The sequence below is a fragment of the Dermacentor andersoni genome, chromosome 3, assembly GCF_023375885.2.
Source record: "Dermacentor andersoni chromosome 3, qqDerAnde1_hic_scaffold, whole genome shotgun sequence".
NCBI lineage: Eukaryota > Metazoa > Arthropoda > Arachnida > Ixodida > Ixodidae > Dermacentor > Dermacentor andersoni.
The window spans coordinates 68,373,247-68,399,114 of record NC_092816.1 but is presented as its reverse complement, the minus strand read 5'-3'; the positions used below and the strand labels follow the sequence as shown (position 1 = coordinate 68,399,114).

Below are 25,868 nucleotides of genomic sequence, written 5' to 3'. Positions count from 1 at the left end.
TCATATTGTCGGTAAGAATAGGCGGCCGATACATTGTGTTCTATTTTATCGATTCTTACATTTTGTTGCATATCATAATATAGTGTACTATGCTGTGTTGTGTTCTGTCGATCGCGCTATGTTGTGCTGTGTTGTGTTATATCGAATTCGTTTCTTCTAAAATTGAGTAGAATATCTCCGCGGCACAGAGCCAGTGAGCAGTGAAGAAAATAGATGTGGTCATATTAAATTAGCGCGAAATGATTAGATGATCCGCCGCCTCAACTGTTCCCTCCAACAGTCGGCCTACTTACGCGAATAACCCGCCGCGGTTGCTCAGTGGCTATGGTGTTGGGCATGCTGAGCACGAGGTCGCGGGATCGAATCCCGGCCACGGCGGTCGCATTTCGATGGGGGCGAAATGCGAAAACACCCGTGTACTTAGATTTAGGTGCACGTTAAAGAACACCAGGTGGGGGAAATTTCCGGAGTCTTCCACTACGGCGCGCCTCATAACCAGAAAGTGTTTTTCGCACGTAAAACCCCATAATTTTAAACTTAACGCGGATATCATCGCTCCCGCTAAAGAGCAAGTAGGTTCAGTTGTTGTCGAGAATTCTTTGAAAACAACAGCAAGGCGTTGACGATACACGCATTGCGTGCGAGTAACCGGAATCGCGAAGCGTCAGCTCCACAGATACGCGTGGAAGGCAATTCGTTCGCTATCAGCGCTGGCGGAGCGTCAACCTTTGGAATCGGTCAAGGTTGGCGCGCGCAAATCCGCCCCCGCCTCGTGTGATCCGCCTCACCTGTTCCGCGTGTGTGGCTATATATGAGGCCCACCGCGCCTCACCACATCCCCGGTTTTCCAGTGACACTCGGACCCGAGCCCGTCGTTGAAGATGATGTTGGTGCGCGCCGCCTTCCTTCTCGTCGCCGTTGGCGTCGCTTTCGGACAGATTAGAGATGCCGTGTACGAGGACTGCGGTAAGCGCCCCGGTGCACTTTCTTTTAATTTACGTAAACGCGAAAGGTTGCTTCGGCAGCTTCTTCCCAGATAAAGAAAGCATGGAGTGGGGCGGAGGCTAATATCCCAGAACTAGACGACTCATTCGTCGGCTTGTGACAAGGTATGAACAGAGTCGTGCCATACCGAGCTAGTTATTTCTTCAGCCATCTCTTTTCTTTCCAGGCATGTCTCAGTAAGGAAGTAAGCTTCCGGCTTACATTGTTGGTATCAATTGTAATTATCCGTTAAGAAGCTTTGTTAGCCAGCAGCCCATAATGAAAGGTGTATACAGCATAACTTTCATCACTCATAGCGCCTTAACCAGCACAGAATTATAATGGAGTGACGGAAAGCGGGTTAATTACTCCAGGCACTACACCTCGCCTCCCAGTTAATCGCATGCGCCCTACCACATATCGCAGCGACACCAAATGCCCCAATGCGTAACTGGTGATCCCATTTCTCTACATCGTCGGTAAATAGAGGATCACGATGAAAATTGTGTTAGCTACGGACTTGTGTAGCGCTGCGAGGGACGGCATGTAGGCGATTCCTCTGTCCGAGCGTTCAACGATAGCGTGAACAGGTTTAACGCTACCAAGGAACATCAAGGTTATCTTACGAGATTGAAGTAGAATGCTAACACTTCACCAGGGTCACCGAGTACCCAGTGAGCACGCCTGCTACACCAAGTGATAGGTGATGTTTCGCATTACTTGCCAAACGTCACCGCTCACTGAATAGATTGATGCCTTCAAGATACTTCAAAAGGAGGAGGACCGCATCCTTCCTAGCTACACAATTTCCCCACGAGACCATGTATGTCCTCCTGGGTAGCGCATGGGAAGCCGGTGCCACTCGACAGAATCTTTTCGAGAATGTATCACTTTCGTATCCGCGCTGATTGGTTAAGATGGTGGGCAACAGTCGCACAGTATATGCGACATCATGCAGAAGTAAACGTATGCCGAAAAGTGATCGATCGAGAATGGACACCGAACGGCGCGCACTGTGAGCATACGGTATGGAAGAAGGGGCAGTGCTGCTTGCTGCACGTGGACCTAGCCTCTCCGCTTATCTACAGTGAGAGGGTCCGAAGCCTGTCGCACTACCTAATTCTGGCAACCCAAGAACATCCGATAACACACGGTTGTAGCGAAGAACATTTGAACCGGGACACACGGCAGGATGCCGGGCTTTGCATCAATAAAGTGCAACTCCGGCGACACAGTGCACAGCGTGGCACAGTTACATTTTGTCGTCGCCCAATCCAGCATCTCGCAGGTAACACAACAGCACATTTATAGCGGCTCCCTCCGATGTCCGTGTAAACCACCGTCCAAGACATTTGCTTTCTGTGAGTGGGCGCTGTTAAGAACGGCCCAGCTGAGGTGCAAGTGTTGCCAGCCAGCTGCGACGACGGCGGCGTCCACTTTCAAGGAACGCCACCGTTACGCTCTAGCCTCGTCGCCGTTGTGACTGAATACGTTCGGCGGGCCAACTATTGTTACCGAACCCACCAACGCAGACCTGATCTGCTATGAGGGGGGGAGTTGCCGCGGGGACGTCGTCGGGGACCCCTTCCCACGCGCCGACCAAGACGCAAGACAAAGGCTACCCGGGCGCACTGCGCGGGGCTCCGAGTTCTACGAAATTCGTGTGAGGTCGGTTTCGGACCGAGAACCTATGTGTGTGTGTGTGTGTGTGTGTGTGTGTGTGTGTGTGTGTGTGTGTGTGTGCGTGTGCGTGTGTGTGTGTGTGTGTGTGTGTGTGTGTGTGTGTGTGTGTGTGTGTGTGTGTGTGTGTGTGTGTGTGTGTGTGTGTGTGTGTGTGTAAACCGTCCCGCGGAGAGGCGGCCCGTTTACGACGCCTGAACGAACGTTTCCGTCGCCTTGGAATCGGGGGGGGGGGGTGGGGAGGGGCCCGAGTGTTTATAAACCGCTGTTGTGCGGATGCTCGACACTCTCTCTAGCAGTCATGTTAGATTGATAAACACTTTCTCAAGCAGTCATGTTAGACTGATGTACTCTCTCAAGCAGTCATGTTAGACTGACGTACTTTCTCTCGCAGTCATGCTAGACTGATGAACTGCATGTAAATACTGTAAATAAACCCATATTCCTCATTCTCGATGAGAATCAGTCCTTCCCTTCATCAGCGTCCTCAGCGTGGATAAGTTGGACGACGGCATGGGCCAGCTACCTTCTAATTCATGCCGGACTCCAATCTTGACAACGGGTTGCGAGCGATGGGATTGAGCCCCCAATCCTGACAGCGCTTGTCCACCTCGTCCAGTGTGGAGGAGAGCTCCGACTCTTTGCATTCGCAAAATAAGGAATGTATGCCACCACTTGTACAGAATTTGTTCTGTCCTTTTTCTCGCCGTCTGCGTCTTTAATCGTTCCGATGAAACAATGCAGCCTCTCAACCCCAACTAAATATCCAGACTCGTTACGTCCATTCATTCATTCATAACTCCATGTGCAAGCGTCGCAATGGAAGCCTTCAGTCAGGCACCGTTTGCAGTGGTGTGTCGAGCTGCTACATGGTGGCGCCACTTGCCCACGCGGATCAATTGCGTGAAGAGCTCTTCGCCGCATTGCATATTAATGCAGCAGCGAAGCTTCAAGTTGCAGTGACAGCTTCGCTTTTAGGACCGATTTCCGAAACTCAGTAGGATGAAGCACGCTATTGTGTCTTGTGCTGCACCGCACAGAAGCGTACGATGAAACAGCCAGACGGCGCATGCTATTCTGTTTTCAGATAGCGTGTCCACGTTAGAGGTTTTGTGCAAGAAAGTCGAATACTTTTATTGACCCGGGATCAATGTACAAGAGAACATCATTTGAACGAAGCAATTTTTTATACAGCCTCCAATCACTATCATTGCACTAACCAGCGTCATTGATCATGAGCAGTGCCGTATCATCTGCCGCACGTTATGACTGGCTCTTTTCGAAACTGCTTTTGTGCGTGTGTATGTGTCTTTTATGTTAAGTAGGAAACGTATGCTTTCTGAGCACTGTCTGAAGAAATGCAGCCGTATTTTCTTGTATGCAGACGAAATATTAAATTATGGGGTTTTACGCGCCAGAACCACGATCTGATTATGAGGCACGCCGTAGTGAGGGACTCCGGAAATTTGGACCACCTGGGCTTCTTTAACGTGCACGTAAATCTAAGTACACAATCGTTTTCGCATGTGGTCGCACTATATTCGCATCATTGCAGAAAATGAAATGCTATTGTGTGATGTTGCTACATTTGTGTATATCGTCTCTTCCTTCGTTCCTGTGTATGTGTGCGTCGCGCTTTTTTTTTTCGTTCTTTGTGTTTTTTTCCCAAATACCTTAAGAGGAACCCCATACCTACTCGCCCATTCTTCAGCGATAAAAGTTATCTGATGTCATATCTTGATTTTACTTCCTCTTTATACAAGTTTGTTTACCGCGTGGTCTCCATTCACTGATATCGCCAGGTGGCGCTAAGATCCTGGCGGAAACCTCTATTCCACGTCGACGCCGTTGTTTCGCGCTGGATATCTAAAGAGATAGCGGTCCGGATTAAAGTAAATACGTTATATACGGTCTCCACTGCACGCAGCTGCTTATTACTCTTTTTTTTTTGTTGTTGTTGTTGTTGTGCGCACGCCAACATTTCACTACTGCCAACGTTATGGGGCTATTACAAACTTCGCGTGTGATAACAAATTTGAACTCAAACGAGCCGCATACAGCAGAATACTGCTCAACGCGTCTTTGGCAATGCACAGGGGAATCCCTAGCTTTTATTGATGCGTCCTATTGATGCAGATTAGGTTAATAGTTTATGTATAGACAGCTTCGGATCCTGCCTAAGAAAATACCACGGCATGCATCCTGTATTCAGAGTTGTCTACGCCTGCTGTAGTTCCGCAACTAAGCGATAGCGCGCCACGACCACAGATAAGAAAAAGAGGCTCCATGTCCTCGACGGGAAACGCACCACGTGCGATTCCGTTTGCACACTGCACAATAAGGTCGATGCGCCCCTCGGACTGAAATTGCCGGATCGCGAGCGTCGACAGCTGCACAAATCCTCTTTACTGAGGCAAGAGAAACGTTTGTGGCGCAAGAGGTGCAACTTTTATCGTTGCCTCATTGTCCTACTGCAATTAGTGCGATGTCGACGGCACCAAATGGCGAAAGCAGTAGGGGTAACGCCGGTACTTGTCACGGAATGTCCTCACTCTTGCTTCTCCCTGCACGAATTGCTGCATTCTACTAAACCATAACTCGACATACAATTCAGAGAACAATGTCTACTTAGCAGCAAATTATCTGTAATACAGACTGCTTGCATTATATGTACAGTGTGTTTCACGTAACTTGTGCCAAGAATTTTAAACAAGTGGTTAGCCACAGCTGAATGAAATCAACGGCATATGGTTTGCCGTCATGTGGTGCTCCTTAGACTGTTTCTGATATTCCGCTTAATTAGTGATTAACTAAGACGAATTAGGCAAAATGTTTAATATTCACTTTGGAACCTAGTGCGTTTCGTTGCGCATTAGAGTGGGTTCAGAAACGGCCGATCCAATTTTTTGTGTCAAGGAACATGGTGCGTGGGGATATTTTTCGGTGTTTAAAGTAATCCCGCGAAATACGAAATAAAACCACGTGACTGCGCACGTGCGCTATCGTATTGCAGCGCTCTCAATCGCGGTTCGTGCGAATTAACCGTGCGCGCGGACCGTGGCGAAGTGAGCGGCGGCGGCTGTAGGCATCGGCTTCACAGTGCGTCCGCATCTTTGGCGCTGGCACACGAAAAGGAAGCGCCGTCGTCCCTGATAAGCGATAGGCTCGACGCGTGGTTGAGGGCGCTGAAATGCGATAGCGCACGTGCGCAGTCACGTGGTTTTATTTCATATTTCGCGGACTTACTTTAAGCGCTGAAAAGACTCGCCCCGCTGCACCTATAAGCTGCCACAAAAAATTGGATCGGTTGTTTCTGAACCCCCTCTACAACACAATGAAACGCACTTGACCCTAAAGTGAATATTTAAAAAGTTTCATAATTCATCTTAGTTAATTAACCAATTATGAGGAATATAAGATATACCCAAAGGAGCGACACATGACGACAAACCATATGCCGTTGATTTCATTCTGCTGCGGCTAACCACTTTATTTAAATCCTTGGCACAAGTTACGTGGAACACCCTGTATATTTCACATTAAAACAGTAGCTTGTGTTGTTATGTGACGCTTTAGGTAACTTCGGAGTAACTCAATGGACCTAAATAAACCTTTGGAAGCTTTCTTATTTAATGAGAGCTCTTGCCCTTCCCTCCTACACCTCAACAGCTATAACCTATCTATCTATCTATCTATCTATCTATCTATCTATCTATCTATCTATCTATCTATCTATCTATCTATCTATCTATCTATCTATCTATCTATCTATCTAGCAAGCAACGAATCAATCAATCACTCAATCAATCAATAATTTATTTAACGTGCCCAGGAACAATATTGAAGTCTGAGTGCTTGTGCACAGAGAAACAAAAACAAACAGATAGAAATGCAAAACAACTACAACGAAATGTTATGAGATAAATAGAATTCGAATAAAAATATAGAAAGCAAAACAAAACAGAAAAACAACTAGATAAACAGTTTCATAATGAGCAATACAGCGATAGCTTACAATTGAGAGACGGAGTGCATGCACGGAAGGGTAACGAAACTGTGAGAGGGCAAGAGAAAAATGCGGCGAGAAAGAATCCTCAAGAGAAAGTGCGAAGCTCGGTACGGAAAGAAGGCATGTATTCAAAGATATTCATGTCGAGAAAATCACAGTTGTATACGCTTTGCATTTTGTGGAAAGGTGTGGAAAGGTCTGGGGATAGTGGCCGGAACGTGAAAGGATACATGTTCCCTAGTAGGCTTCTTATAATAATAATGATGATGATGACGATGATGATGATCCTAGCTCTCCGCTACGAATGCGCCACTTGTACTTCATGTCTTGCGACCGTCTGTGCCTAATTAATTCGAGTACCGGTACTCGCTCATGTTTACGCAGGTAGCACCGCTGAAATCATCTCGCTGCAGGTCGAGCCCTGCGACTCTGACCCGTGCGTCATGAAGAGGGGCACCGCAGCCAGAATTTACTTCGAAATGGTATCTGGTGAGTAGAGTCTGCACCTGCTCGCTGGAGCGCAGATGTCTTTGCTGTCAAAATACAGACTTTAAGCACGTGAAGTCTCAGAATGTAGAGAGTAGTTTTCTTCAGAAGGGAGGTGGCGATGTGGGCCGAAAAGAGCAAGCTCATCTGCATTCTAAGGAAGAGACCGAAAACGTCAGTGTTAGCTTGTATATAAGAAAGCGTTTATGCACGGGTGAGTCCAGTTCCTCTGTTACGAGCCCAACCCAAGCACACTCTTGGTTGGCTGAATGAGTTTTGGTCGCTTTTGCCAGCTTCTAGAGCAATACGTCAGACCAAAGATGTTGCTACTTCGTATGGAAGCGACTGAGGATGAATATCACTCGCCTTTATCACGCTTGCTGCGCACTTTTCCCCCATTGCATAATGCCTATAAAGTGGCATTTAAGCTTTTGCGCGTATATATTTTTTATCTGTGGCTTATGTGAGACTGATAGGCATGACGTTCGCAGGGGTGTTTCGCAGGGTGGCGTCCTTAGCCCAATATTGTTCAATGTCACACTAGTGGCCCTTGCAGCCGAGCTACCTGAAACAACCCATATCAGCACGTATGCGGATGATATCTGTATCTGGTTATCTGGGGTGACTCGTCCACAAGTTCGTGCAAGGCTTCAACGTGCGGCTAACATCATGTCGAAGTACTTGCGCCGTAGAGGCCTGCAACTCTCACCAACTAAGTGTGCAGTGTTGACATTCACGCGCAAATCAATGTAACAATATGCAATCGTTGTCGACGGAACGGCGTTCCCCTAAGTCACCCACAACAGGTTCCTTAGCATCATAGTAGACCGCAATCTTTCTTGGACCAAACATGTTACTGCGCTTAGGGCTAAACTGACCAACTTCATACACGTTCTTCGTGTAATATCTGGACTGAGATGATTGAGCGAAGTTTGCTCCAAGTGTACCAGGCACTTTTTGTGGGCAACATACGCTACAGCATGCCTGTGTTATCTAACATGGGGTCATCTTGTATACGCACGCTGGAGAGCCTTCAGGCACAAGCACTACGGGCATGCCTTGGCTTGCCACGCTGCACGGCAACTAAGGGCACAATAGCGGAAGCACGGGCTTGTCCAATCGACACATACCAGTCTTGTGAACCTGTGCGGACCTATCTTCGCCTGCTGACCAGACACTCCCACCATCCTCTGTCAACACTTGACTTCAGTGTGCTTTTTCTAAAGCAATTGCATGTCACGCAAGCATTATACCTGCAAAGGGGTTTTGGCACGTAAAACCCCATAATTTAATTTAATTTAAATTATACCTGCAAGGTTCCAGGCCACCAACATCCCCGAGACACCTCCATGGACATTGCCAAGACCACTAGTGAGGCTTCAGATACCCGGAATTATGAAGAAATTCCACGTTTCCTCCATTGGCTCGAAACAGCTCACCCTGTTCCATATATTTACATTATATAGTGGGACTGTACAAGTATATACCGATGATTCGGTCACGCCATCTGCCACAACGGCAGCATGTGTCATCCCACAACTTGGAATTAGTGGGCAATTTCAATTGGACCACAAATCGACATCTACGGCTGCGGAACTTGCGGGAATACGGGAGGCTGTCCGTTTTATGAGAACGCAGACACCTCATAAATGGACGCTATTCTGCGATGTCAAATCAGCACTACAGGCGCTAAAATGCTTTTTAAAGAAAGGACCATACTACCTGCTCGTGCTGGAAACCGCCGAACTTCATCACAGTGCCGAGTTAAGTGGTCACGTGATCAATTTTCAATTTTCAATTTTCAAACACTAGAAAACATACTGTGCAAATTGCCCAGCATATATGCTGGAGCGAAGGACGTTAGAAGGTTTCCTAGCCAGCGTTGGCAGGCAACCACTGTCGGAGGAAGCTATCCTCGGCCCATGGCCTGACACTGCGACTTCAATGCGTGCAACTAAAGTGTTGTTGAAGTTTCTGCAGGACACCAAGCTCAATGAGCGGCTCTGGCAAGGCAACTGTCTCATATGCATAAGCACGAACCACTTCTCTTGTTATCATCATCCATCCCACTACTTTCACTCCCCTTCCCTCTTCCCCAGTGCAGAGTAGCAGACTAGAGCGCACTAGCTCAGGTCGACCTTTCTGTCTTTCCTGTCAATAAATTCTATTCTATTATATATTTCTTAAGAAGTCCTATGACCTACCGCTCAATGAGCAAAAGACGCCGTGACTCGCTTGAAGCGCTATCTACGAACACTTGCTTGAGACAGTTATATATAACGTGCCCCCCATAGCTCTTATGAATGCATGGTGCACACTGAGTTAAATGTGCTCGCACGCTTTTCAACGTTTTTCGTTCACTGCCCCTCCTTCCTCTTCACCACTGCAGAGTAGCAAGCCGGATGAGGTTTTTAAAGCCACGACTTTTTCACTGCTGCTGCTGCTGCTCTCTAGCACGCCGCGTCGGGAGGTGGCTCAGAGTGTGCATATGCGGGAGGTGGTTCAGAGGTGCAGAGTGTTCAGAGCGTTGCACAGAGGAAAGGCGACGCGAGAAGCTCGTCTGGACATTTGCGCCAGGTCGCATGTGCACAATGCCTTATTGAGCTCCCTGGGCGTCGCCACAATACCCTCTTGACGGCTGTAATTATCCCTGACCCCAGGCAAAAGCACTGCAGAAACTGCAGTGCTTGCCTTTTTACAACGTGCCAAGGTCCAGAAGGGAGTTGGATAGAATGGTAGAGAGGAGGTAGGGGAGAGGGCAGGCAGTGAATGGGAGAAGCGACGCAGCCACGAGACGAGGGAATAACAGCCTTGGCACTCGTCGCCCGCAACTCGCCTATATAACCGCGTTTACATGAATTCGACAGTGTCGCATCGCATCGCATTTCTAGCGCATCACATTCATGTAAACAGCAGTAATGCGCTAGGAAGGCGCATCGCATTAATGCCCCAGGTGAGGCTAGATTTACGGGCGCGAGTCGACTCTCGCGGAGCATGTAAACGCAGGATCGTCGCATTAGGAATTATGGGAAGGAATTAGCCACCAACATGGCGGCGGTCCCGGCTTGCCGCTTCGAATTCAATTTGGCGTTGCTTTTGTAAAATGCACTTCCTTTGCAGCAAATTATTGTGTAAACGGCTTTCGCTTAGTCTCAGGCCGCTTCGACGACAGAGTATTATGGATAACCTTGTGGTGCTTTCGAGATCGCTTCTCGTTTCGAACGAGTCGAAGCCTAACGAAAGAAACATTCGAGATGTCAGCGTTACCTATCGCTAGAGTCGGGAAATAGCTGCAACGATGGAATATGGCCTCTGGGATCCAGAAATCTCTCTGGCCAACGAAAAGTCTAAAAAAACGTGCGCTGCTTCGCGTACGCTACACTATAGCGTATAGCGTACGCTATAAGTTGCGTATGTTAAACTAGAACTGTCTATTTCTCGGCACTCAGCCACCAACGTGCACTCGGCCCACTACCGGAAACCAGTTACACCGGAAGTCGGCTGCACTTCCCTTATACGACACCATGTGGCGCTACGTTCTCGCCAGAGTTAGTGTTCCTGTATATGCTCCCGCAGGATATACAGGAACACTAGCCAGAGTTAATGCGCTACATGTAAACGGCGTCGCATCGCCTTTCCCAAATGCGCCTGGAAATGCGATGCGCCACTGTAGCATTCATGTAAACGGGGCTTATGGGCGAAGGGCGAGAAAGAAAAAAGACGACGTCAGAAGGCAAGGAAACGCTACTACTAGACACGAAAGTGGTTGCGAACAAAGTGGCTAAATTTAAGTTCAATGTACGGTACGTTTCTGCTATTCCTGAAAAATAAACGCCATGGAGGAGGGAAGGAAGGAAAACAAGAGGTGAAAGACGTAGAGGTTCACCATATTAAGTGTCCGCATAGCTACTCTGCACAGGGGGATCGGGTAAGGGCAGAAAAGATAAGAAAGTAAGAGACGACTTTAATAAAAAAAAATAATGCATCAGTTCGCACTTTCTATAATTTTTCAATGAGTATCGTTTCTTTTAAAAAGCACACTAACCCATTTAAAGCGGTTCGGGCCGACATCGGCTCGGACCAGGGTCAAAGAATTTTGTTTTCCGTAAGCGGACGGTTGTGAACCTTGTCGAGCGTGGTGCTGAGGACTTCGCGCAAAGAAACGATGACAACCACACATAAGGTGCGCTATCGTCTCTTTGCACCCGCAAACTTCACATTCTGGACTTGTGGCCATTCCGATGACGTAGGTGTACGGATCAGTTTAAGCTACTCCAAGCTACAGGCGACAAATGGGAGTTACCTACCGTCGTGGTAAGCCATGTGGAAGGTGGGGCTTCAGATGAGGGTCTACGGAACAAAGACATTGTTTTTAGCAGGGTCTGCCGAATTCCATTGGGCCAAAGTAAGCTCGCCAGCATTAAGCTTTCCCGCTGCATCTGTTCGTGGCATCGGGATAGCGACACAGTCGCCACTGTTATGTGAAGATCGAGCGGCTGTGTCTGCTTGCTCGTTTCCGGGGCTACCGCAATGACTTGGCAACCTTTTGAAATACGATGTCACGTCCTTTCTCAACTGCCCGATGCTAAATTTCTCGTGCGTCTGCGATAAATAGTCCGCGGGGTCCACAGCGTAATTCACTGAGCAAAGCCTGAACAGTTTGTCAAGCGGACAACTAATTCATTCCTTAGTCTTTATCCTTATTTACTCGCATGTCCTTATACGCTTCTACTTTGCTACTTACTTCGTTGACGTCGCTCGTCTTTTCCTGCCCAGACCAAGACAGTGACACGGCTGTGCTGGATGCGACAACGACACTGTTCGGTGTCCCTGTGCCAGTGCCAGGCATCGAAACCAACATGTGCAATGGTGTCGTCAAGTGCCCCATCAAGAAGGGAAATACCTACAAGGGCGTCTTCACCACTCCCATTCCATCATTTGCGCCCGTGGTGAGTCGCTCCCTCCGCTGCTCTCTCTCTCTCTCACTCTCTCTCTCTCTCTCTCTCTCTGTTACACAAGTATGCGCAAAGAAGGCGACGACAGCTGCACCTGGCGTACAATAGTGGCGTACAATAAGTACTCGTCACAACCTGATCTAGCATAGGGCTGTCATGGCATTGCTAGCTGATTTTGTCTCGTGTCGCTTATTGAGCCATTCAATCCGTGCAGCTGCTTATGTTTGAAAGTCATGTGTGGTGCGGTGTGCGTACCTTCCTTGTGTCTATATGTGTTCGCATGTGGCTTTCAGTAAAATTCGTTTGCTAGTTAGCGCCTGTCTTTTGTCTGCCTCGCCGCCCAGTCTAACGTTTGTGCTTGCTATTCCACGTCTTAAATTTAATCTTGCTTGTAGAAATGCATGCTAAAGAAATGTATAGAAACATTGCGTCAGAGATTCCTCCCGACTATATTTATTTACCAATTTTGCCACAAGTTGTTGTACGTTATTCTTGGAGCTCTTTCTCTTCTTTCATTTCCTTACATTTCTTTCTCGTCCTTCGTTATTCTTTTTTTTTTTTTGTAATTCTAACAGACCCTTCACGAGAATTCCAAATGACGTTTTCTTTTTATTCTTACCAAACATGTCCGCGTCTACGCACGCAATCTCTCTCTCTTTCTATTTCCCTAATCTTCTTACCCGAATCAATGTAGCCAACCAGAGGCTTTTCTGGTTAACATTCCTGCCTTCCCTCTTTCTGTGCTCTCTCTCTCTCTCTCTCTCTCTCTCGTTTCAACAATTTTAGTAGAATATTGGATGAGCGCTAGTTTCAATTCAGTAAAATCATGAGATCTGAGAATGAAAAAAGCTTACATGATATCCAATACATTCAGTGTTGTTTTTCTGTTGTTTACTTATAACTACGATTGGTAAACTATAACGAAAGTATGATGCATTACTTTTCTTCCGCAATCAGACCCGTATACAGACGGGCAGAAGAGTAGGATCAAAGAAAGCCGACAGTGCTCGTTCCATGTGATGTCGTTCCATTTCCCGCATTACGTTTATTCTCATCTGCAATACGAACCCGCATTCTTGCGCAAACAGTGCATTTCGGGCTCTCCCTAGCTCCTGCGCGGACTACTGCGTAATCTTCCCGTATAAGAATGCAAGCTGAATGGTGCCCTAAGTCACAGGTTTTACTAAAATTTGGGAGGTGAAATATCGATATTGTTCTTTCGTTTTCATTATCACTCAAAAGATGAGCGTAAATTATGTAGACTTCGCTCATCGTGTACATAAACAAGATAGAAGAGTAGGAAGGAACTTCCGGTTCCAGCAAATAGGTACAGTACCAGACACGAAAAAGAAAACGAGAAAAGCTGAAACGCTGAGGTTCTAGTGATAATAGAAAGTTGTCCTACGCGAAACACTCCAGCGACATGGACAAAGCGTGACATGGAAAGTTTCCTTGAAGATCTTTGTGCTTTTAGTCGATGTCAACCAAAGAATTCAGTACAAGCCCTACCCACAAAACCACACTGCACCTATTGTCTGTGCCGCCGCGCTCCAAAATGTAGTTCCCAAGGGACGCCGAGATTGTCAGTAGGTCATCCCTACCGTGATGACACGGAACATGCGAACGTAAATGGCGGCCCCGTCTGTGCGCATTGTATTTGAGATGGACAGCAGTGCACTTGTCGCTATATTATTAGGATGTCATTTGCTGCAGTTCTTGCTGAAGGATACTGTAATCAAGAAATCAGTTAACTGAATTAACATCTGCATGTTCTAATAGCATTCAGCATGACAGCGATCAACGATCCTCTTTTTTTTCTCTCTCTCTCTCTCTCTCATATTTTCTTCCCTTCAACAGGGCAGAACTCCTCTGACCATGAAATTGAAGGGAGACAAAGGCGTCAGTATCTGCACCAAGTCATCGTTGGTCCTCGTGTGATCTTCTTGGGTATATAACGCTGACTGATGCAAAGGACCTAAATTAACAGTAATTAAAAGGAAAATAAAAGAAGCAGTACAACAAGCTCAGACGTTTCGTTTAATTTGTTGCTTTATTGTTGCTTCAGTAACGAATTCGGGATTTCGGGATAGCCGGCTCTGACGTGACGTACCATTCCCGCGTTTATACATAAAAAAAAATTTGCGGTTGTTGTTGTTGTTGTTGTTGCTGCTGCTGCTGCTGACAAATAACTAGACCATGATTCCTGTGCTGATGCCCAGGACGACATACTTGTGTTGCTTGTGTGACTTATAGTGTGTGAAGTGTCATTTTTTTTTTTTCGTTTCTCATTACCGTTTGGGACTTGGAATAGCGGGCCCTAAAGTCGTCCAACTAGCCTTTCATTTCTTCTTTCTTTCTTTTTTTATTTTTTGTGTAGAGACGTGAGAAATTAGGCTACGTCATTTCCACCTATCCCGATGTCCCAAGTTCGTTGCTCAAGCACACACGAATTCAAGCGCACAAAATAATGTCTCTATAGGAACCAGCCCCTGCTGGACGTTCCAATAACCATAGAATGACAATTCATTGCACAGGAGTGGAAGAGTCCCGCACAACTATTTTCACGTATGCATATATAAGAACAACACGGCCGCGAGATCAGCCCTTTAAAAAAGAAACTCATTGCAGACATGACAAAATTTGTTGTGTCGCTTCAAGGCAGTCCATACGATTAGTGCCCACTATGAAATGATGAAGGGCCCTCACGGCAAATATTAAATATATAGAAGGGGGAAGGCAATGCAACATCTAGTTCACGTTGACCAAAGACAAAGTCTTTAGACAGTCACTGCGCACGACTCTCTGTCGCATTACCCTTCGCGTGAGGGTACTATAGGAGGAGCGTTGCACTGCTTCAGTTTTTGTTCTACGCTTCTAAACTATACAAACTCACGCGAACGGGCCAGATTTTTAGACAGCACGACCTTCGGGATCGGCTCACATTTCTAGACCGCACATACTTATGGGAGCGAATCTAGACTGTCACAATATCCGGGATCCAGCCACGAAAGAGACTATAGTAAATCACATACCAGATACAGAATAGTGGAGGTAAGTCGCTAAGTAAGACATTTGCATTAGAAACAAAAAAAAAATATATTTTCGTCGTATTTCCGAGCACGAAGTCATTCCCACGTCGTAAATGTCCGCCGAAATTCACGATACGCATTCCTGTTGTAGAGGCAGCAATTTCCGCAGTGTAATCTGCATTACCCAATGTGACGCAATCATAGAAACAGCGCTTACGGCGTGAGCCTAATGGATTGTTACGGCAAGTCCTATCATGACCAAAGGAAGCTTCGCCATCGCCGGAAAGACGTCTACCTTCCGAAAAAAAAAACATAATTTGGGACATTATCGATCATGTTTTTCGACGTGACTGTGCCACGGGCGTCCGTGTTTCTATAAAAAACGAGTGCTGTGACAATAGTGAGCATCATTGACTGCTGTGCAAGCGTTTGATACCTCGAAACAGCCTAATGGCTGTGTCCTCTTTAGGACCGATGAAGTTTAAAGCTAGGATTGTTCCGCTAGTTCTTGACTGGCCTGTTCAAGTCCAGATATATCGCCGTCTGTTGTAGAGTATTGAACAGCGTCGCTTAAAACGAAACCGCAGCGCTTCTTCAGGCACAATATATGAAGAGCTTTAGTAAAGGTATTGCCGTTTCCGTACGCCAGTTTCCCAGAGAGGTATACGACAGCAAGAACGCTGGTAGCGACATCTGGTGAAACAGTGTATAACCAGACAGCACGCAGAAATGGTGCTGCAGAGGCCTAAATATTCTACTTCAGTGCTTCAGTGTAGAGCGTTGTTAGCGACATAATCGTTAACGTGCAGTATTTCTACGATTTTCTTTATGATATCATTTACGCTACACAAAAATTCATACTCATTGTAGTAAGACAATGCGTCGCTACCATTTGCTACCACCATTTACGGCCCAGTTAACACGGTAATTCACAAGCGATAAGAAGTTTACCAACAAACTAAAACTCTCTGCTGCTTTATACGCAAACTTAACACAATCTGACCAGTATGGAGTGGAGCATATACGGGCTGGAAACCTGCATCACGACAACTATGTCGCAGTGTAGCGCCCAGAAGGTTCCAGCGCTGGCCACTATAGCATTCGTCAAATATCTCAACAACAAAAGCACGCAGAAATTTCAGTGGATTCGTTCCCACATCGATATTGTTGGCAATTACGAAGTTGCGGCGATATTCACAAAGCTGTTTCGTTCGTAAGGGCTCCTTGCCTTTGGCCCGCCGCCTTCGCTAATACAGGGTCTGTCCTGAAAGTAATGTCAGTGAATTTATTGTGACGCGACTGTACGTCGGAGCGCGGTCTAACCGGTTGAAACTGGTAGTGGGGGAACCCAGCTAAGCAGCGCTCCGTCGCTCAGTGTGCTCCGAGCATCGGAGAGTGTAAGACAGGCCTGTCCGTGAGAGTTGCTTTTTATTCTTGTGCGAGTGAAAATGCAGCGCTCGTTATAACAAAAATTTGCGATCAAGTTTTGCGTGAAACTTGGCAAGACGGCTGCGGAAACTGTTACTATGCTCAAAACTGCTTACAAAGAACATGCCCAGTCAGATCGGCAAGTGTTTCGGTGGCACAAGGCCTTTTTGGAAGGCTGAGAAGAGGTCGATGACAAGGACCGCGCCGGACGGCCATCCACAACCACCACGGCTGACAATGTGACGCGAGTGAGGGAACTGTTGAACTCAGACCGATGACTAAGTGTTCGTTTATTGGCCCACATGTTAAACATTCCGAAAACTCAAGTTCATGAAATTGTTACAAAAGATATCGGCATGCGGACGGCGCGCTCAAAAATGATTCCGAAAGTGCTCACTGATGACCAAAAGTCACACCGCGTTGAAACGCGCCAAGAAAACCTCGACATGTGCAAACGTGATCGAAAATTTTCGGACAACGTCGTTACAGGTGACGAGACTTGGCTATTTGAATATGACCCGGAGGCAATCATCTGAGTTGTACATGCACTCGTCCCCTCGCCAGAAAAAAGCCAGGATGAGCAAATCAAAGATCAAGATCATGCTCATCGTTGGTATTTTTCTTTTTTTTTTTACATCCGCGGACGGGTTCATCACGAGTTTGTGGAATCTGGAACTACTGTGGACTCCAAATTTTATGTGGAAGTACAGCCAGGACTTGGCTCCCCCCAAGCTTTTTCTGTTTTCAGGCCTCAAAACACTCCTGAAAGGCAAGCATTTTAGGACAGCGGACGGGATCAAAGCAGCTGCACCGCAGCATTAAAGGCCATTCCGGAGGAAGACTACCGCAACGCATTCGAGAGCTGGAAGTATCGCTGGAGCCGATGTATTGACGCAAAAGGAGACTATCTTGAAAATTTTTGAACACTTGTAACAATAAATTCAATAAATGGTTTTTAATGGCCTTGGTAACACTACTTTCAGGACAGACCCTGTATGTCCGGCATCAACATTGACCGGAATTTGCTCTTACGAGCAATCGTGTGTGCGTGTGCGTGCGTGCGTGCCTGCGTGCATCCATGCGTGTGTGTGTGTGTGTGTGTGTGTGTGTGTGTGCCTGTGTGCGTGTGTGTGCGTGTGCGTGTGCGTGCGTGCGTGCGTGTGTGTGTGTGTGTGTGCGTGTGTGCGTGTGCGTGTGTGTGTGTGTGTGTGTGTGTGTGTGTGTGTGTGTGTGTGTGTGTGTGTGTGTGTGTGTGTGTGTGTGTGTGTGTGTGTGTGTGTGTGTGTATGTGCGCGTGTGTGTGTGTGTGTGTGTGTGCGATTTCGCCACGTGCACCCTGCGTAAGTAAGGCTGCGTAAGGGTGTGTTGTAGCCATAGCAACTATGTGCCTTTCCTGTCCTTGCTCTCTCTCTTTCTGTGATTAGCATGGAAATGCTATGCATAGCGTTGCATAGAAATGCGATATAACCTTTTAATCACTGCAAACATGTATATTTAAACACACAAATTATACAAGTGGATTCCAATGGGGAGAAATACCTTTATTGCAATTCTAGCGCACACCAGTGTAATACCTCAGAACGCCTACGTATGCTAGTGGATCAGCATGGCGAGTTTTGCTATGTAGTAAGCACAATTTTGTAGTTATTTCCCTCAATTGCAAATTATAAAATTCACAGAACGTCTTATGTTAACCCTAAGACGACTTGAAGGCGAATGCCCAAGTGCCTATATTAAAGATGGACATACGACGTGCACATTCTCCTTAATTCGCTTAGTCTATTTCGCTTAGTCATCCTTCTTAGTTCGCTTACTCATCCTCTTAATTTGCTTAGTCATCCACTCGGGGCAGCATTGTAGTACCCGTTTGCTGATGTATTCTTGGATGAGGTGAGCTGCAGTTTGCAGCCGTTCTTCTTTTTCAATGAGGGGCCCTGTTGTGGTCCAGAGTGTTATGTCGTCAGCATAGATGACGTGCCGAAGATCTTCTACGTCCTGCATTTTGCTTCAGACCTCACTTGCTGATCCTCTTTATTCGCCCAGATATCCCCCTTAATTCGCATAGTCTACTTCGCTTAGTCATCCCTCTTACTCTGCTGAGTCATCCTCTTAATTCTATTATTCATCATCTTAATTGGATTAGTCTAATTTGCCTAGTGATACTCTTAGTTAGCTTAGTCATTCTCGTAATTCACTTAGTCATCAATCTTGACTGTATTACCTGTAACTCGCCTGATTCATCCACTTAATTCGCTTAGTCATCCCTCTTAATTCGCTTAGTCATCCACTTAATTCACTTTATCATCCACCTTACTTGCTAACGGCGCAGCTGAAGATTGGAGAGATCCAGACTCCAGTGTACCACCCACCCAACAAGGGCACACCACAAGGTGCTGTCATCTCACCCACGCTCGTCAACGTTGCCGTGATCGGCCTCGCAAGCAAAATGCAGGACGTAGAAGATCTTCGGCACGTCATCTATGCTGACGACATAACACTCTGGACCACAACAGGGCCCCTCATTGAAAAAGAAGAACGGCTGCAAACTGCAGCTCACCTCATCCAAGAATACATCAGCAAACGGGTACTACAATGCTGCCCCGAGAAATCTGAACCCCTACGAGTCTGGCGAGGCCGGGGTAACCACACAGTCCCCACAGGTTTCACGAGGAAACCCGAGGTAGACCTCAACGGGCGCCTCATACCAGAGAAGCCATTGTTCAGGGTGCTGGGCATGGGGCTGCAGTCCAACCAGCGGGCCACACATACCCTTACGCTCCGCAACACCAGTGTAAAGGCGATATCACGCGTGATCTCCTGCGTAACATCCAAAAACAGGGACATGATGGAAGGCGACACGCTTCGACTCGTCAGAAGCATGGTGATGAGCAGAATTACATGCAGCCTGCCCTACTACTATCTCACACACTCCAAGACGAAACAGGCCGACACGCTCCGAGGATGGCTTTCAAGGCCGCTCTCCGCCTGCCGATGAGTACATCGACTGAAATATTATTGGCGCTAGGGTTGCACAACACGCTCAGCGAACTGGCAGAAGCCCTTTACGTCTCGCAACAGCACAGACTTCCACGGGCTCGCACGGGCCGGCAGGTCCTACAAACCTTGGGAGTCCAAGCTACAACAACACGAACCCAAGATACCTGCTCGATAGCTCGTCACATACAGGGCAGGTATCACGTTGCCCCGATACCACTCAACATAGTCCCTAACCAACGCTCCAGCAGGAGGAGAGCAAGGGCCCAGTACATGAAAAAAAGATTTAGATTTCACACCACGGCCCGTTTTACGGACGCCGCCATGTATGGGACGAAGAACAAGGGCCTGCACAACAAGGCCCCTGTTGAGAATTGGTAGCGACCGTCGCGCGTTTCGTGCAACCGTGGTTGGGGGCCCGGCGACGCACCAAGAGGGAGCCGGCGAACGGACGAGGCGGCGCCCCGCTGGGCTGGTGTCCCGACCGGCGCCTCGACCCGCAACCTGATCCGTGCCCCGTGTTTTCGGCGGACCGCCTGCTGGGCGCGAATGGCCGGCGCTTCCGAGAAGGACGAAGGCGTCGGTGTGGCCAACGGACAACTCGTATTTTGTATTTTCTTTGCTCTTCCTTTTCTAGTCACTGCGATGTCTTTTGTAAAATAAACGTTCAGTCTTGAAGCGAACCCCGACGAGTGAGAATCGTTCCTTCGAGGCTCCTGCGTGCGCGGCCGCTATACGCCGCCGCCCGAGAGAGTCTCACGCAGCAGTTTTGTTGTAGTCGCACTCGCGAAGTGACCTCCACAGAGCGTTGGTCGTAGCCTTTGATTATTCTACAATTTTCTGGTGCCGAAACCCGGGAGTGCTACATCTGGAATAACTTCGCCTGCATCATGGAGCGACTACAAAGGAAGCAAGCGGCCCTGCGACAAGCCATCGACACTACCATCGCAGCGGCCAGCACCTTACTTCAAGCGACAGAAGCACCAATCGGTGAGCTCGAAGAACATTTGGACATCCTTCTTGAGCAAGCTGAAGAGCTTAAAGCAGTCAACGACGCCCTAGAAAAGAAAGTTGACCTACTGGAGCTCGACACCGTATTAACAGAGTGCGCTGCGTACAACTTGAGAATTTGCACCTTGAAAACAAGGATAAAAAGGGCACTGAGAAATGGAGCTGCAAGCGAAACGAGGTCAAGTACACCATCAGTAACAGGAAATAACTCTGATCACGTCGCAGAGTCAGGTTCCGTCCAGCATGCAGTTACGACGACTCTTCAGCTACCGTCGACAACGACAAGACTTCCGAAGCTAGAGATCGCCAAATTCGACGGAAACCTGCGCTCATGGCACAGATTCTGGAATCAGTTCGAGTCTACCATCCACAAGAATACAGCTCTACATCCAATTGACAAGTTTCAGTACTTGACGAGCTATCTCACCGGCAAAGCAGCAGCCGCTATCGACGGGCTACCACTCAGTGACCGAAATTATGAAATTGCAGTGAAGGCATTGGTCGAAAGATTCGGAAAGGACGACGTTATTATTGAAGAACATATGTCGAGGTTGCTCAACATCCGACCTGTCCATAACATCCTCGACACCGAGAGGCTGCGGACCCTTTATGATGAGGTACAGACGGGGATTCGGAGTCTCGAGGCATTGGGTGTGGCGTCGAGCACTTATGGAGTGCTTTTATTGACAGTCCTACGGAAGAACATCCCGAATGAACTTTGCCTCGGTTACTGCAGGCAAAAGACAACATCTGCAGTCGCGCCAGGAGATGATCTTCAAAATTTCCTCAGTTTCCTCAAGACCGAAGTAGAAAGTCGAGAGAGGGCCGAATGTGGAACCCGCCAACAGCAGAGCACCGACAGGCTGAGTCGCCCGAGCCGCAAGGATATCCCTGAAAAGAAGGCGTCCGCGTCGGTTTTAACTGCCGTCATGAGAACTGAAACACAGTGCAAATTATGCGAAGCGAGCAGCCACTCAACCGCCGACTGTGAAGTTGATTTTACTGCGGATCAGAAGAGGCGAATTGTGCAGCGGGAAAGACTCTGCTTTAAGTGCGCCAAGGCAGGTCATCGAGCATACGAATGCCGCACCTCAAGATGGCTTAAATGTAAGAGATGTTCCGGCCGGCACGTTGCAGCCCTGTGTAACCTGAATCGACGACCAGCGACAGGAAAGTCGGAAGAGAAGACTATACTCACTGAGACAATCGTACAGTCTTCGCTGCAAGTCGAAGGCACCAAGAAGAGAACCCGTGTCCTTCTGCAGACGGCTCAAGCGTGGGTTCAGGGTAGGGAGAAGCGAGCGATGGTCAGGCTGATGATTGACGGCGGAAGTCAGCGTACCTTTGTCAAGAAAGAGGTTTCACAGAAGATGGGACTGCGTGTGATGGGAGAGGAGACCCTGAAAATAATGACATTTGGAAACGACAAGCCGTCTTCAGGAATGAAGTGCCGCCGAGTGGAGTTATGGCTGTGCAGTCGACACAACGAAAGAAAGATCCGCGTTGAAGCGCTCGAGATCCCGCAAATCTGCTGCGACATCGTGCCAGCACCTGAAGCGTCCACCGTCAACTACCTCGAAGAGCAAGGCCTCCAACTCGCCGACAGTACGCAAGATGGAGCAGAGATAGGGCTGCTGCTGGGATCCGATTTCTACTGGGAGGTCACAACCGGTAGTGTCAGGCGCCTGGACAGCGGTCTCGTAGCCGTGGAGACCATTTTTGGCTGGACCCTGCAGGGGACAACGCACACCCCAGAATCAACAGCAACGTACGTGTCCACTGTGGGAGTGTTGCGCGTGGCTGTCATCGGCGAGGAAGACCAAGACGACACTGCTGCTCAACTGAGATCGTTTTGGCAGCTCGAGCACATTGGCATTGTCGACGAAGGAGAGGCGGACGTGGAAGACAACCAAGTTTTGCGGGAATTTAGGGAGAACGTCTCCAGGAACAACTGCCGATATCAAGTTTCCCTTCCCTGGAAAGAGAATGCTGGCGATTCGGCAGACAACAAAGCCACGGCTTTCAGTAAGCTCCGGTCGTTGACGACAAAATTTGTGAGCAACAGAGTACAGGAGATACAAGCACTAACTGATCCCGCTGTTTGGAAACATTGCCCGGGGAGAGAAAATCCAGCAGATCTGTTGACACGGGGCATGCTGCCCTCCCCTTTGGTTATCAGCGAGAGCTGGTGGACGGGACCGAAATGGCTAAAAGGTGTTCAAACGTACGACGCGATGCTTTCACACGTCCCTGAAGCTGAATGTAGCACCGAAGAGCTCCGTAAAGTTCACGTGCTGAACACCGTGACGCTGGTAGACAAAATGCCTCTCATGGAACTTGAGCACAAGAGCTCAATGACACGGGTACTCCGTGTCACCGCATGGGTTATGCGCTTTCTTCATAACGCACGGAACGCGTCAGAGAAGCGAAGGGGAAGCCTGTCAGCGGAAGAGTTAGCACAGGCCGAGAGTTACTGGCTGAAAGTATCACGAAGAGAAACCTTTGGGAAGGACATCCATTCTCTAATCTCTACCGGGACACTTAATCGTAAGTCCACCATCGCGGGTCTGACTCCATTCATTGACAGCGACGGCCTATTGAGAGTTGGAGGCAGGCTACAGAATAGCGCGCATAAAGAAGAGACGCGGCACCCAGTTATTTTGTCCGCTGTGCATCCCTTTACACGCTTATTGGTGGCCTGGGAGCATAGGCGGCTTTTACACGCTGGAGTAAGGGACACTCTGACTCAACTTCGCGAAAGATATTGGATCCTGCGAGCAAGAAAGGCCGTGAAGAAAATCATTCGTCGTTGTGTTCCGTGTCAAAGACAAAGCAGCCGCCCCGTGGATGAGCCGTTTGCACCGCTCCCATACGACCGTATCCGCGAATCAGAGCCATTTGAAATTACTGGAGTGGACTTCGCAGGGCCGATATTTTATACCGAGCTTGGAAATTCTTACAAGGCCTATATAGCCCTGTTCACATGTGCCACCACGCGAACTGTGCATTTGGAACTCGTCAGGGACTTGACAACACAATCTTTCCTTATGTCTTTCAAGAGGTTCGTGGCCCGGCGGGGAATGCCCAGGAAAATTTATTCAGACAACGCTCTAACGCTCAAGCGAGCGTCGAGAGACTTGGAAAAGCTATTCTACGCTATAAAAGGAGGCGAGATGCAGGCTTACTTGGGCGACAACCGCATAGCCTGGAAGTTCATCGTAGAAAGAGCACCGTGGTGGGGCGGTTTTGGGGAACGCATGGTGCGAACTGTTGACAGCGCTGCCAAAGGTCCTCGGAAGAAGTGCCTTACCTTATGACAGCTTGGCTATCGTCCTCACTCAGATCGAGGCGTTTGTGAACTCCCGCCCGCTCACGTTCCTTCACTCGGACGCAGGGGAGCTTCTGCCCCTAACGCCATCGCATTTCTTAATAGGGCGCCGAATGACAAGTTTGCCTAGCACTAGAGAAACGGTCTCCAGCGAATCTACGAAGGCTGCGCTCACAAAACGTTGGCAACACCGTATGACACTTGTCGATTCATTCTGGAGACGATGGAGGCAGGAATACCTACTAGAGCTTCGCTCTGCTTATGTTACCGCTCAGCGCAAAGAGAGAAGCATAAAGGAAGGGGACATTGTCCTACTCGGGGAAGAGAAGGTCCCGCGACAGATGTGGAAGCTGTGCCGGGTTGTCGAGACGTTTCCTGGAAGGGACGGCCGAGTTCGAGCATGCAAGATTTCTCTGCCGGACCGAAAGCTGCTGAGACGACCGGTCCAAGCCCTCTACCCGCTTGAACTAGGGGAGGAATGAGCCGACGCTCATTGCGGGGGAGGTTGTTGAGAATTGGTAGCGACCGTCGCGCGTTTCGTGCAACCGTGGTTGGGGGCCCGGCGACGCACCAAGAGGGAGCCGGCGAACGGACGAGGCGGCGCCCCGCTGGGCTGGTGTCCCGACCGGCGCCTCGACCCGCAACCTGATCCGTGCCCCGTGTTTTCGGCGGACCGCCTGCTGGGCGCGAATGGCCGGCGCTTCCGAGAAGGACGAAGGCGTCGGTGTGGCCAACGGACAACTCGTATTTTGTATTTTCTTTGCTCTTCCTTTTCTAGTCACTGCGATGTCTTTTGTAAAATAAACGTTCAGTCTTGAAGCGAACCCCGACGAGTGAGAATCGTTCCTTCGAGGCTCCTGCGTGCGCGGCCGCTATACGCCGCCGCCCGAGAGAGTCTCACGCAGCAGTTTTGTTGTAGTCGCACTCGCGAAGTGACCTCCACAGAGCGTTGGTCGTAGCCTTTAATTATTCTACAGCCCCTGCACGATCACGGAAGCTAAAGAGCTGGTCATCGCGTTAGCCATCCGGGAAGGACAACATGCAAACAAACCACTCACGATCCTCACTGATTTCCAGCAGGCCTGCCGCAGCTTCCTACGAGAAGCAATCGGAAGACCTGCTGTACAAGTCCTAGCCCAAATACTCAAGGAGGACACTGAGGACATCACCACCCAAAAAATCATCTGGATACCGGGTCGCACTGGTATCAAGGGTAACGTGCAGGTCGACAGAGAAGTTCGAAGATTCGTGCATAACCGAGCACTTATCGCGCCGGCTGCAGAAGACCCGGACCCTGTGGACCTCGAGTATTCAGCCATCGTGAAATGCCACAAAGGAAGTCGCTTGCGATATCCACCACTCCATCGAAATCTAAAGACAGAGGATGCCGCTCCATGGCGTAAGCTCCAGACACACTTACACGAGCCTACACATATTACATCGCATACGCTTTACAGTCTACAGGGACGAATGCCCGTGGTGTGGGGCCACACCAAACCTATCCACATTACTTTGGGAGCGCACGCTACACAGCATAGAACACCATGACACGAATGCCACGAGGGAGCAATGGGAGGCACTGCTGTCCAGCTCGGCCCTCGACGACCAGCTCAAGCTGATCCACAGAGCTGAGAAGATGGCAAGAGACAGCGGAGCCCCTACCATTACCGATTATTCGGATTATTCTTTTAATAAACTTTACCTATCATATCCTATTATGGGGTGTGAGCAATGGATGATGATAGTTTTTGTACCTTTCCTGTTGTCGACGAGTCTTACGGGGGTATGAGCCATCGACAATCATGCACTATATGTCAATCGCTCTACTACGCGCCTATACTCCTTATACCTTTATCCAGAGTCGACGCTGCAAGAGAGCTTCGCAGTCTTGCTCGTACAATCACGTTAGGTTGCTGGCATACACCACAGAACTCTAAGTGTCGTTTACACAGCCTCGACCCATC

General features: G+C 48.6%; 1 protein-coding gene across 1 annotated transcript; it reads left to right on the top strand.

The window, feature by feature from the left end:
* Positions 1–757: 757 nt before the first annotated feature.
* On the top strand, positions 758–14,136 carry LOC126545769 (mite group 2 allergen-like Ixo r 2). Its single transcript, XM_050193756.3, has 4 exons — positions 758–966; positions 7,058–7,162; positions 11,936–12,108; positions 13,972–14,136. Exons 1-4 carry the CDS (start codon positions 882–884, stop codon positions 14,050–14,052), a joined length of 444 nt encoding a protein of 147 aa, XP_050049713.1. The 5' UTR covers positions 758–881; the 3' UTR covers positions 14,053–14,136.
* The last annotated feature ends 11,732 nt before the right edge of the window (positions 14,137–25,868 follow it).